This window comes from Notolepis coatsorum, assembly GCF_963971535.1.
Source record: "Notolepis coatsorum genome assembly, chromosome: 6".
Classification (NCBI taxonomy): domain Eukaryota; kingdom Metazoa; phylum Chordata; class Actinopteri; order Aulopiformes; family Paralepididae; genus Notolepis; species Notolepis coatsorum.
The window spans coordinates 153,871,165-153,885,327 of NC_140170.1; the positions used below are offsets into that span (position 1 = coordinate 153,871,165).

Here is a 14,163-nt window from a genome sequence, read left to right on the forward strand (position 1 = left end):
ACCGTTTTTGTTTTGTACTGGACTCAGCTAATTTGTGTGTTAGGATAACACTGAAGAATTCCGTTTTGTTTTGCACTGGACTCAGCTAATTTGTGTGTTAGAATAACACTGAAGAATACCGTGTTGTTTTTCACTGGACTCAACTACCTTGTGTGTGGTACACCGAAGATCAAGTCACTTGGGATTAATACTGGACTCAGTCACCTCTCTGCCTCTGTGTGTTCGTTGGGCTGTTTCTGATTTCTCTCTCTCTCCGTTTTCCACCGTGAGTGAAAGCTGCAACGTCACATGCCAATTCCTCACCACTATCTACTGGGAGTATCTGCAGAGCCGCTACATCGTCACATGCCAGATCCCCGTTTGTTTGATTACTGTACCTCATCCATCTTGTGACTCTGTAAATAAATACGCCCTAGTTTTTGGCTAACTCTGAACTTCCTGTCTGTGCCGTTGCGTTTGAGGTCGGTTACAAACCATAACAGTACTTTAGTTTGTATATTGTATATTTTGTATAGTGTTTGGCCTTTATTCTTTTAACTTTTTACTGTATGAAGCACACTCTCAGGGGGCTCATACAGCAGAATGTGTTCCTGACACACCCCACCCAACACTATACCTGGACCGCCTGTGTGACCATGTATACCTGTACAGAGGTTCCACACCTGCTCCAACTCATCCACTCTGCCTACAAGAAGCATGGTTCTCTATTCATTCAGCGTGAGATCTTCCCTATAAATGGCCTGGCAAGTATCCTCTCCCTTATCTTTCATTATGCTGTTTGTCGGATGTTAAGATCTCTTGACGTTGTATTCTCCATACGATTCTGCCATGATTTTCTTTTTTAGTCGTTGTGCCAATTCCCCCCCCCCCCCGTACCTGGTTGTTGTGCGCATGTTCTCCTACTGGTCGGTACAAGGGAACCCTGAAGTATCCGCACGCTTCCTCCGACACGTGCGGCGACAGCCAGTGGCTCTCTTCTCACCTGGCAGCGAGGGCTCTCATTGGTGAAGTGTAACCCGTGGGAGGTCACGCTGCCTTCCTCAAGTCCTGCCTCCGCTGAGCCAGCGCCCAGACCTGACCTGTAGGCGTCGCTGTCCACAACGCCAGTTTCCCACCCACGGCTTCGCTCCCCCTAACCCAGCCAAACGAGTTAGTATAGCGATCAGCCCAAGCCAAGGCAATGCTGACTCCGGGAGTCGAGACCGCAGCCTCTTGCATTGGTGACGAGCGCAATCTCCGCTACGCCACCTGACCGCCCAATTCTCCCATGATTTTTGACATTGTATTTTCCGTATACATTCTCTCGTGATTTTTGACATTGTATTTCCGTATACAATTCTCTTGTATTCTTTGACTTTGTATTTTTCACATGTGCTGTGTTATCGTGGAGACTTGAATTTTTTCTCTCCGTGTCCTCCACAGCCCACTACCTCCAGTTATCCCCCCACTGACCATGATCGTCTGCCCGCCAGGCCTCCCGCATTGTGCATTTGAGCCCACCAGTTACCGTGACTTAAAAGAGGCAGTCCCCATCCTGGCTTCAGCAGGAACTTCACCACGAGCCAGAGGAGCAGTCGACCAGCACAGACCCCGCCTAGACCACCTAGACCTGAACATTCACATTATTATCCCGGAACCTTTACTTTCTGTACTCTTGACCTTGTGATTTTTCCACAAGGATTCCAGAAGGTTAACCTTCTAGTGTGGCAGTGAAAGGGTTATGGTATTTAGACTGGGTTCAGTTTTACATTAAAAAGCTAGTCAATAATATAGTATACTTGATAGACTAAATATTTATTAAGTAAATCAAGTCTTGAACATTTGATGGAACAATCTTTCTAGCTGATTGACTGGTGGTAGACTGTGTGTGCTAGGTCAGTGGCTAAACTTCACACAACAAACTACTTCCAGACGATAATTGACTTCATTTTACCAAATGGATGCTGGTGTCCCTGTTTCAGAGATATAGAGGCACCTATATCTAACCCCTTTCTTTTCACTGTTTTGTTACACACATTTCCTGGATAATCTCCGGAGATTAAAAATGTCATTAGACATTTAAATGTATATTGCAAATCTATTTAGCAAGTTCTGTTGTGCCCTCTAGTGGAGCAACTACGTACTGCTTTTATGAATATACTACTAGACTCTACTTGCAGTGACTGGACCATTTCATAAAATGTCATTAGACATTTAAATGTATATTGCAAATCTATTTAGCAAGTTCTGTTGTGCCCTCTAGTGGAGCAACTACGTACTGCTTTTATGAATATACTACTAGACTCTACTTGCAGTGACTGGACCATTTCATAAAGGCATTCTGCTGGGACTCTTGACTCAGCTACACGGTGAGGCTAGGTGCGAAATTTCGTCTAATCCCATGAGTATAAACGTTTAAACTATACATAGTGTTCGTGTTCAATCAACCAATCTAGTAGCAATCGCTTTGTTTATGGACTACAAGTCCCAGACCATACAACGGATGCACCGTTGTGTTGCATAATGTACTGTATGTCCGGTTGCCAATGTTTTGGAGGGGACTCTGTCGGTTTGACACATTGTCGAGTTTTTTTTTATAATTACTGAGATTATAAGTACCGCTACAAATCACTACCGAACAAGAAAAAGGTATAGTATGTCCGCTTGCTCAAATTCAAGTTGACATAAAATGTAACCTACAAAAGTTAGCTGAGTAGCTATTATGTGACTCTGAGCTATTCATAGGTTAAGGAGGTTTGATCATTGTTTCTATGACTCGAGTCTTGCTATGTCTAATCTTAAAGGGGAATGCTACCCATTTAAGAATCCACATGTTCTTCATATGCCCCAGGTATTGAATGCACCACTCTCTCCTAAAGCTAGTTCCTAAAGAGAGAACCCCTCCAATATATGATGTCACCTGGATGTGAAATCTGGGGGGCTGCTCTCAGACAATAAATGGGACTCTTACTTTAGGGGGTCCTATTAAAGTCTTGCATCCAAATTAGGTTTATATTCTAGTATTGCCAACAAGTGTGAACCAGAATTTAAACATAATTTGGGTGTAATGACATGTTATAGCCTCGCCATGTCAGAGCCCCATTAACCCTTTCACTACAACACTACAGGTTAACCTTTCACTACCACACTACAGAAGGTTAACTCTTTCACTACCACACCACAGAAGGTTAACCTTACACTACCACACTACAGAAGGTTAACCCTTTCACTACCACACTACAGAAGGTTAACTCTTTCACTACCACACTACAGAAGGTTAACCTTTCACTACCACACTACAAAGGGTTAACGCTTCCACTACCACACTACAGAAGTATAACCCTTTCACTAACCACACTACAAAGGGTTAACCATCTATGGAGCGACCCCCATATTTCTCCTATAGGTGACGTCACAAATCTGAGGGTTCTCCCTTTGGTGTCTAGCTTTAGGAGAGCGTGGGCATGGTCACATTGCACTGTCCTGGGGCTCAGCCAGGAATAACATGTGAATACACCTCGATAGACATTATAGCCGGGTGAGGTGACTATATCTGTTGACTGTTAACACATTGGACGCCGGAGGTCGCTGTGGGCGTATGGCCGTTTGTGCCAGTGCTGTAATGCAATGGGGGTAGATGCCGGTGTTTGTAGTGCTAAAACTATATTAAATATTATAGCTATGGATCTAATAACAACGTAGATTGTCAGTGAGTTTCTTCCGGTCAACATGCAAAAAAGTAAAAACAGATAATTTTTTCATCAATACATCTCCGTTTTATACCGTGGTGAATATGAGTATAGTTCTAGAGTGATTCTGTGTAATCCAAGGAAACTCAGCCAAACAGCACTTTACTGCATTCCACTATAAATCGTTGTATTTATACTGCATTCCACTATAAATCGTAATTATCGGATAAACGCAAGATTGATAATATATAGTCCTTACCTTGTCTATGATGTACTGCAAAAAGAATAATCCAATTATCTGATCACCATTCCAAATACTGATTGCGATCGTGTGTCCAACGTTATCCACCAAAGAAAATGAACGGGGGGGCGGGGACCCTCGTCGATGCCATCCCTATAAGCGATTGTCTTGCTGGAGTGTTTAGCCCCCGCCTGCACGCTGCAGCTCGGCCAAGAAAAAAACCCCACATTGTTTCAAATGGAGTGCAATAGCAGCCGCAAGGCGTTAGGCAGCGGTATCGGACCGTTGCGGTCTCAGACAGAGTGCCACACAGTCCTACAGCATAGCAGAATGAATTATGAATGGAAATAGCGAATAAAATAAATAACAATCCAGAAACGTGTTAACACCACTCAACGGTCGGGCCTCAGAAACGTGTTAACACGTTAACGCCACTCAAAGGGTTAAACGTTACGTTTCAAGTATTGTTTTATTTGTCACATATAAGGTACATGTACATTATAGTGAAATGCTTGGTTCTGTAGGACCCTCCTGAGATTGTGCTTCATACAGTAAAAATCTAGACCAAACACAAAAAAATATATACAAAACTAAAATGTACAAACTGCAAAAAAACTAAATGCAAAAAAGGTAGAAGAGGTAGTGCAAATTTGTATGAATAAATAGGTAAATCAAATATTTTTTTATGACCCAACAGGTTTGATTGATTGGTTGAAAACTTTATTAACAGATTGCAGAATGGGTACAATACAGTACGGCTCAATACAAACAACTGCTAAGGGGATGCAGACCAGAGAAAGACTTTCGTCTTGTTTACATAAGGGTCCTCCATTTTCAATTTCAATTTCAGGTTAACATGTGTATTGCTGCCTAGTGGTAAAAGTAGAAATACTTGGTTAAAATATTACTCTGGTAAAAGTAAAAGTCCCCTTCAAGTTTTGACTTAAAGAACAGGTACAATCAGGGCGGCTAGGTGGCGCAGTGGGCAAGGCGCTCGCCACCAACGCAGGAGATGCTGGGTTCGAGCTCAGCTCTCAGCGTTGCTACCAGTTTGGCTGGTCGTTCATACTAATACAATTGGCAGTATTAGGGGGTGGGAAGCTGGTGGGTGGGGATCGGACGTTGTGGACAGCGACTCCTACAGGTCGGTTGGTGCGCCTGCGCAGTAGAATCAGGAAGCGACGGGGGCGGCGTGTCCCTCCCACGCAGACCCTTGCCGCTGAGAGATCGCGCTGTGCAGGTGAAAAGATACGACGGCTGCCTCCTCGTGTACCGGAGGGGACACGTGATGCAAGGCTTCGTCCACATTGCAGCCGGCTTGTGGGAGGCATGGCCTAACAGCGTTCGAGACAGGGGAGGGTAGAATTAGACAATACGAAATTGGGGAAGGGAGAAAAAATAGAAAATGGGAGAAAAAGTAGATACAAAAAAAAAAGAACAGGTAGAATCAATCGAAAATCTTTTTGTGGAATGTTAATGTCAGGAGTGTCATTTACATTTACATTTACATTTACATTTAGTCATTTAGCTGACGCTTTTATCCAAAGCGACTTACAAGTTCTGTGCGACAAGACAGCAAGAAGGGTATAACTCTATCAGCTGAGTAACAATGTTCATCAAAGTGTTGCGTGTTACAGTGTAGGTTAGTTTATTAGGACAAGTGCATGACATTAAGGTTAGTCGGGGTTCGATTTTTTTTTTTTTTTTTTTTTATCATTTCAGAATTATTATTCAGCTTCAGGTGTATAATCTGATTTGTTATAACTGTTTTAGTGCACCCCCTATGAGCACAGCCAACTCTGTCTGTTGAAGGGGGCATGGCCCTTTGTTCATTGAAAGGTGATGTCAAGTTACAGTACAGTAAACAAATGAATGAGACCAGTGTGACCGGTTGTTATGGAGATTAACATTGGCTAGTCTGTGCTTAAGTGATAAAATAATAAATTGTCACAGTTGCTGTGATTTGTTTTTGAATCACTAAAAATTAAAAACTAGTTTCATGACTTGTTGTTTGTGAACTAGCTCGTTGATATCCTTCACAACTACTGAAAAAAGACGGACTGACTGATGGGCCAATCATGTAACCCGAGTAGGTTATGCAATGGTTTGATTCTGTTTATAACCAGGGGGATAGAGATCAAAGGGCTTTAGTCATCATTTTCATAACAACAACAGTTCTAACATTTTGGGTAATGTTACATCAAGTCTTTAAGAATCAAAAGTAAAAGCACACGTTCTATATGACGTAATTATATTTCAGTACTTGGGAGCATTCAACCTTCAATCCATTGACCTCTAAAGTTTGTGCTAGGGTGCAGCCTATAGACAACATTGAGCCACTAGATGTCCCAGTAGAGCACCAGCATGTCAGCATGTCTATGCAATCAGGTGCATTCCATGTGAGGAAATGGGATACATACATGTACGCAACATGTAAACAACAACATTCATTTTGGACTCTGCAAATTGTTTAAAATAATAAATTCATACGGGCGGTCAGGTGGCGTAACGGAGATTGCGTTCGTCACCAAACCCCGGAGCGGCTAGATTCGCCTGTTCGAATCCAGCTCACAGCTCCGGGGTTGTCACCAGCTTGGCTGGCCGTTCACACTAATACAATTGGCAGTATTAGAGGGTGGGAGAAGCTGGCGGGGTGGGTTCGGGTCGTTGTAAACAGCGACTCCTACAGTTCGGTCGGGGCGCCTGCTAAGCGCGGATAGGACTTGAGTGGGATAGTGTGATCCTTCCACACGCTACGCCCTCTCAATGAGAATCCGCGCTGCCAGGTGAAAAGAAGCGGTTGATTGGCTGGACGTGTGTCGGAGGAAGCACGTGATAGCCTCCACTCTCCCAGACCGACTGTGGGGGGTAAGTGCGCAGCGACCAGGAAGGGGATTGGGAATTGGCATAACGACTAACATTGGGATGGGAGAAAATCGGAGGAAAATGGAGGGGGGAAAAGATCCAAAAAAAAAAATAATAATAATAATAAATTCATAAATCAATCATTTATTTGGGGGGAAAAGCAACATTTAAATTCTTCACTATTCTAAAAGCTCTGTGGATGTTTTTTGAATGATTAGTCTACATGAAAACGTTATCTTTAAAGTAGTATGTTGTCGAGTTATGCTGCTCTGTTGAAGTTCAGGCTTAACATTTGAAAGTACATCTTCATCAACATTATGCCATGTTTTCTACGCAAAATATCTTTCTTCAAAGTAATTAATAACTGCAGCGTTCAAAGTAATTAGTAATTGCAGCGTTCAGATAAATGTAATGAGTAAAAGTACCTTTAGAATTAGAAAAATACTCAAAATTACTTGCATACAGTTCTCAAGTGAAAACTTTACCACTGCTTAATGTTTTCCCATTTCAATATTGATTAATTTCACCTGGCCTACACTAATATGGTTGAGATGGTCAATAATGAGTCTGACTCTTAACAATGATCATTGTCAACTGTGCCACCTTGGGAAATAACCACCACTCTTCCCACCCAGATGCGCCTGCCGTGGAGGCCGCTGGGACTGTGTGCAGCACCGGGGACGAGGGCGTCCTCCGCGCCTGCGGGTGTGTTGAACTTCGTGCCTCCCAGCGGCACCATCGACGCCCATTCCCTGGAACAACTGCAAGCGTTTGTGTCTCGCGCCATGCGCCTCTTTGTCATCAGCGGCGCCGGTCTCTCTACGGAGTCGGGCATCCCCGACTACCGCTCGGAGGGAGTCGGACTGTACGCCCGCACCGACAGGCGCCCCATGGAGCACGCCGAATTTGTACGCAGCGCCAAGTCTCGCCAGCGCTACTGGGCGAGGAACTTTGTCGGGTGGCCACAGTTCTCCTCCCATCAGCCCAACTCTGCGCACAAGGCGCTACAGCACTGGGAGGAGAGGGGCAAGTTGCATTGGCTAGTTACCCAGAACGTCGATGCTCTTCATTCTAAGTCTGGGCAGAAAAGGCTGACTGAACTCCATGGCTGTACACATAGGTAGGGAGATATGGTCTCTCTCTCTCTCTCTGGGTAATAGAATAAATACATAAGTATAGGCAATACAATTGAATCTCAATATAAAAATGTGAAAACAAACGGTGTAAACAAAGGTGCAAAGCAAAGTCTGTATGCCCTATCTGTTCTAATCTTACAATAGAATAAATATATAGGTAAGGCAATAGATAATATTTTTTTTTCAATAATCTGTATACATAATAACAGTAGATTGAGTATGACATCAGGAAGTTGGGTTTTATTTAAAATATGACAACATGCTGTATCTGCACCTCCTCAGGGTGATATGTCTCGGTTGTGGTGACGTCTCGCCAAGAGAGGAGCTCCAGAGAAGATTTGAAGCCCTGAACCCCGACTGGGGAGCTCAGGCAGGCGGTGTGGCACCAGACGGAGATGTTTTCCTGGAGGACGAGCAGGTCCTCCACTTCAGAGTTCCTTCCTGTAAAGACTGTGGAGGGATACTGAAGCCAGAGGTCACATTCTTTGGAGACAGTGTCAACAAGAGGACGGTACAATTTGTACACGACAGACTGGCAGAGTCTGACGCGGTGCTGGTCGCTGGGTCCTCGTTACAGGTAGGCTTGTAGTAAGAATTTGTGAAGGAAATCTAAGAATTTGGGAAGTAAGAATTTCTTGCATAATAGTAAGAATTTGTGAAGGGGTTATTGTAACATTGTCGTAATGGTTTGTTGGAATTCTGGGCCCATAATCACAAAGCAAGCTACCCACCATAGACAGTATATTCACTGAGCGGTGCGTCAGCAAAGCACACAGGATCCTCAAAGACCCCAGACACTCAAACCACAAACCGTTTGAGCTCATGCCGTCTGGCAGACGGTACTCCAGTCTCAGGTCCACATCCAAGAGAACACTAAACAGTTACTTCCACCGGGCAAACAGACCATTGACGCAAAGACTCTAAATCATACACTCAAAAGCCCTTTAAGTGACTTACACACCACACAAGCACACGTATTACATGTACACACACTGCTGCTAGCTACACACGCCCACTTCAAGGCCTCCAATACCACCACCCCCTCCAGGCTCACATCCTCGCCTGACGACCCCCCTCTCGGTGTGACAACCGCAGAGGTAAGGACGACACTGCAGAAAATAAACCCCTGCAAAGCTGCAGGCCCTGATGGGGTCCTAGGCTGGGTCCTGAAGGACTGTGCTCGCCAGCTCTCAGCGGTCATGACTGACATTTTTAACACCTCACTGTAGGGCTGTACCGAATGCTTCGAAGCTTCGATCATAATGTTGACATTCGAATTCTAAATCAACATTCGAATTTTTTTTTTTTTTTTAATCTATTCAATCTGTTTAAACCAATGGGGGTTTTCTTCACAGTTGCGGTTAAAGATTAGGCTACACTAATATTATAATATTATACTATAAGACGTCACCATCACTTTCATACCAACCGTGCCCTTATTGGATTATTTATGTTGACGAAACTGATGAGTTATATTCATTAAAGAAAGTTGATTTAATAAAAGAAAAATACTAATTTAATCAGATGAATCACTTTATTCAAATTGAGGATTTAGTTTATAAAAAATAAAAAAAAAGTACTTTTTTTTCAATAGACATTCGAAGCTTCGTTCGAATACTTCAATCGAAGCTTCGAATGTTAAAAAATGACATTCGGTACAGCCCTACCTCACTGTCCCAGGCCACCGTTCCAACATGCCTCAAGACATCTACCATCGTCCCAGTACCAAAGGCCTCCACAGTGTCCTGTCTAAATGACTATCGACCAATCGCTCTCACCCCAAATGTTTTTGGACTTCAGTTCCGCCTTCAATACCATCATCCCACAGACACTGGTGAACAAACTGTCAGCACTCGGATTACCCCCATCACTCTGCAACTGGACTTTGGACTTCCTGACTAATAGACCCCAATCTGTTAGGATCAATAACACCGTATCCTCCTCCCTGGGCTGTGTCCTTAGCCCACTACTTTACACCCTGCTCACACATGACTGCAGAGCCCACTATGACAGCAACCTCATAGTGAAGTTCGCGGATGACACCGCAGTGGTGGGACGCATCACAAAAGGGGATGAGGAGGTAGATGGACTGGGACTGTGGTGCAAGGAGAACAACCTCATCCTAAATGTAAAAAAATAAAAACGAAAGAGATAGACTTCCGCAAGACCAGCACGCCCCCCTCCCTCTCTACATCGATGGCACAGCTGTAGAGGTGACTCCCAGTATCAAATATCTTGGGGTGCACATTTCCAACACCCTCACGTGGCACGACAACATCCTGAGCCTCGTCAAAAAAGCTCATCAACGCCTGTACTTCCTGAGGAAACTGAAAGGGGCAGGGCTTGACACCAACATCCTCAGATCCTTCTATAGATGTGTGGTGAAGAGCGTACTGACCTCTTGCATCACAGCATGGTACGGCAGCTGCACAGCAAGCAGGCACTACAGAGGGTTGTAAGGTCTGCACAGAGGACCATCGGATGCAGCTTACCAGACATCTCTGATACCTACAACAACCGATGCATGGACAGAGCAATCCGCATCATGCATGACCCCACCCACCCGGCCCATGGACTGTTTACCCCCCTCCCTTCAGGCAGGAGGCTGCGCAGCATCCGGGCAAGAACCACCAGGCTGAAGAATAGCTTCTTCCCGGATGCTGTGAGACTACTGAACAGTTCATCGCAGCTTATCACTGCCATGCCTCTGCACACTGCACTGTAGCACCTATCTCTTTAAATCTTTTAATCAGTGAATCTATTGATCTTATTGAATTGGATAAGTTTTACTGAATTAGACTAGGTTTCTTATTTTGGATTAGTTTGCTACTGAATCAATTCACTGTTTTTATTGATTGTATTTTATTATTATTGTATTTTATTTATTTGTTTAGTGTATATCTAGCATCAAATGGCTGTAACTGTGAACTGAGATCTGAGTGCTGTATCTCGTGCTTCCATGTCATGACAATAAACGTAACTTTGACTTTTTACTACTTACACTGTATAATAATTTTATTTTTATATTTTATCCGGTTTATTTGACCTTGCATTGTATAGATCGTTGTGTATTGTTGTCTACCAAACTACTACGGTTGAGGAGCCTGGAAAAAACAAGCATCTCACGTTTTTCTGAATGTACATTTAAAAAAGCTGTGAGAATAAAATAATCTGAATCTGAGTTACCCAGGAACACTCTTGTCTTCATGACCTTATTCAAACAAACGGACTGGAGCTGACCACGGTTATTAGTTAACTAAAACTAGGTGTGAAGAAACATTTTAGTTAACCCTCTGAGACCTGCGGGAGTCTTTCAGAGACGGTAGCAGGCTCAGTCTTATGAAACTAGACAACCTAAGGTATCCTTTGGTACCAACCATGTCATGCTCGCTTGTCCATAAGGGGTCTAAATAATGCTCCAAAGTTGGGCTACATTTTGGCGAGGGACGAACTGCCATGGACATTTTCATAGGGGACCATATTTTTTACCTCACTGTATAAAATGACCTATTGTGACCTCTAGGATCCTTATTAAACTTTACAATCATGAACTAGACATAGGGCATTCAGATAATGCATGGCCTTCCTAGGTTTATTGAACATAAGGGGGGGGTTCTGTATCCATTGCCCAGAAATCTTATTCTGACAATAGGGTAAAAAATGAAATCAAAATGAAAAATACAAAACTATAATAACCCTGGAGCTGGCTCTAGATCAGTGCTCTGTGAATATGGACCCTGTCACTTCTCTGGACTTTAACAATAACTGGAATGGAAGTTCACGCCATGTTCCTCTCCCATCTTTCCCAAGGTGTACTCTGGGTACAGGTTCCTACTGGCCGCGAGAGACAGAAAGATCCCTGTTGCCATAGTGAACATCGGGTGCACGAGGGCAGACCACCTGGCAGAGCTGAGAGTGAGCGCGCGCTGTGGTGAAGCGCTAACTGTCATCCGGCCGCTCTGAAAGGCACGCGGAGATGGGGGCATTCCAGACGCCCCACCACTCGGTTCCTCAACAGGCCTGATGTGTGCTGAATAATATATTGATAATATTCATTAGATATTAACTTCAGGACGATCGCCTGTTTAACACTCAGTTGTTCAATGTTAAAGAGATCTACCCCGTAGAGCTGTACCGAATGCTTCGAAGCTTCGATCATAATGTTGACATTCAAATTCTAAATCAACATTCGAATAAAATATTATTATAATATTTTTTTTTTTAAACGTACCAACCGTGCCCTTATTGGATTCTTTATATTTGACGAAACTGATTAGTTATATTCATTAAAGAAAGTTGATTTAATAAAGACTAATTTAATCAGATTAATCACTTTATTCAAATTGAGGATTTAGTTTAAAAAATATATATATATTTTTTTTTTATGAAATTAAATTATTATTTTTTTTACAGACATTCGAAGCTTCGTTCGAATACTTCAATAGAAGCTTTGAATGTTAAAAAATGACAATTCGGTACAGCCCTACTACCCTTGGATTAGTCTACAAGGTTACTATGGTTCTAAGGGATCGTTTATGCTATACCAGATCTGGCTCCAGGGTCACCTTCAAGTTACCAGAGATGTTGGAAATACAGTAGGCTAATACTGTTAAATGACGTTTTATGGAATGTGAAGTTATAATTTGTGATTGTGCAATACATGCGTGTTCCTTTTTAAATCAGCTGTTAAGCATTGGATGTTATTTATCTTGATATTCAACATCTCATCATGACAAATGTAATATGTAACTTGATGCTTGTTTATTTATTTGGAGGGGGGGGGGCTTAGCTGCTTTTTCAGGGAAGGTGACTTATCAGTTGATAACCTGTTCAAATGTAATAAGGGTGGTGGTCCATTTCACTCAAATCATACCCTGGTACTCAAGCATGAGTCCAAGAAAATACCTAATTAATAACAAAAAATACTTTATGAATGGACATTTTTAAGATTGCTTATCAACCAATTTTTTGTATCAACAGTGGTTAACCATAGAATGACAAGAGGGGAGAACACTCAATCTCAGATTTTGCACACAACCGTAAGGTCGATTTCACCAGTGTTATCGCTGTTTGATAAGCTTGAAAAGTTTATTTATTCTGTTTTATTCCAAGTGTTAAGAGAAACCCTGTGTTGACCATAGGTACCACGTTGGCCTTCGCCAAGGGGTGGCAATACTGGATACTTTAAATAAATAATTATGAACGGCTGTGGTTTTTTTGTCAGTTTAATGAAGTGATACAGTAAATCCATAATTTGACATAATTAACAAAAAAAAATGGACACTTCCGCTGTAATCAAAGACAGAGTGATGGCAATGTGACCACAGACCGGGAAACGATGAGATCACTGAATACGGTTTGCTGTTGAAATCTCTCTTTGAGTCGAAGGTTCCATTCCTCCAGGGCAGAGTGAGTCTCTGTGTGCAGGACGGCGGGGATGCTGAAGGAATACAGACAACATCTATGTCCTCCGGCGTCTGCCTGCCACGTCGCTAAGGCTTTGGTGACCGCCAGCGGAGTCATCGCCAGGCAATTCTCAAAACTCCTGCTCTGATCGAACCAGTATGTGGCCGGGTAGCCCAATACGACCCCAAAGAGGGTGCACAGGTTCCAGCTCTCGGATATCTCTTCTAGGTAAAGAGGCCCATCTACCTCAGGCTGTTGTACGAACTCCCTTAGAACAAGCAGTAAATCCTGAGCCATGCCCCTCAAGCCTCCGCTACGAGGGTCGGCGACGCATGGTTTTTCCAGCGTGTGGCAGACATCGATGACGGTCACGTTGTTCCCATGAAGCAGCCGTTCCAGATTCGGTATCACCATGACTGGATTCACGATGATGGCGTTGCCACTCAAAGCCAATGTGAGAACAGATTTGGCCACAAGCCGGGCAGACTGCAGCGAGATCAAATATTCATGCACCTGCTCTGCACTGGCAGCGTTGCTGTCGTACAGCAGGGCCGGTTTTAAGCCAGTGTCGACAGCCTGGACCATAGCAGCCAGGTCAACGCTCAGATCAACAGACAGGGCTTTCTTCCCTACAGACAGACATTTACGAGCAGCAGCGAGAAATATCTCGTGAGAAGACATAGCTGCACGCGATCAATATGATATAAGACTAACATCGACAAACGAGCCAAAATATAAATAAAAAACACCCTATTTCGGTAACTTGACCTGTCGACGATTCAAATCACCACAAATATTAAAACTTGTTGAAATATTCAAATTAAGCCTATTGAAGCCAACAGCCGAT

General features: G+C 43.3%; 2 protein-coding genes across 2 annotated transcripts; one reads left to right on the forward strand and one right to left on the reverse strand.

The window, feature by feature from the left end:
• Positions 1-2,535: 2,535 nt before the first annotated feature.
• On the forward strand, positions 2,536-12,971 carry sirt4 (sirtuin 4). The gene is made up of 4 exons (XM_084317606.1): positions 2,536-2,628; positions 7,410-7,894; positions 8,193-8,487; positions 11,721-12,971. Exons 2-4 carry the CDS (start codon positions 7,410-7,412, stop codon positions 11,871-11,873), a joined length of 933 nt encoding a protein of 310 aa, XP_084173732.1. The 5' UTR covers positions 2,536-2,628; the 3' UTR covers positions 11,874-12,971.
• Positions 12,972-13,102: 131 nt separating this feature from the next.
• cUnh1orf74 (chromosome Un C1orf74 homolog) lies at positions 13,103-13,997 on the reverse strand (the record flags this gene model as incomplete). Its single annotated transcript, XM_084317607.1, has 1 exon — positions 13,103-13,997. One exon carries the CDS (start codon positions 13,995-13,997, stop codon positions 13,206-13,208), a length of 792 nt encoding a protein of 263 aa, XP_084173733.1. The 3' UTR covers positions 13,103-13,205.
• Between the last annotated feature and the right edge of the window lie 166 nt (positions 13,998-14,163).

Excerpts from the sequence above, each read along its gene's own strand:
- sirt4 (XM_084317606.1), top strand. The coding sequence starts at position 7,410 with ATGCGCCTGCCGTGGAGGCCGCTGGGACTGTGTGCAGCACCGGGGACG. Across the intron at positions 7,895-8,192 it reads CTCCATGGCTGTACACATAG|GGTGATATGTCTCGGTTGTG; the intron begins GTAGGGAGATAT and ends GCACCTCCTCAG. Across the intron at positions 8,488-11,720 it reads TCGCTGGGTCCTCGTTACAG|GTGTACTCTGGGTACAGGTT; the intron begins GTAGGCTTGTAG and ends ATCTTTCCCAAG.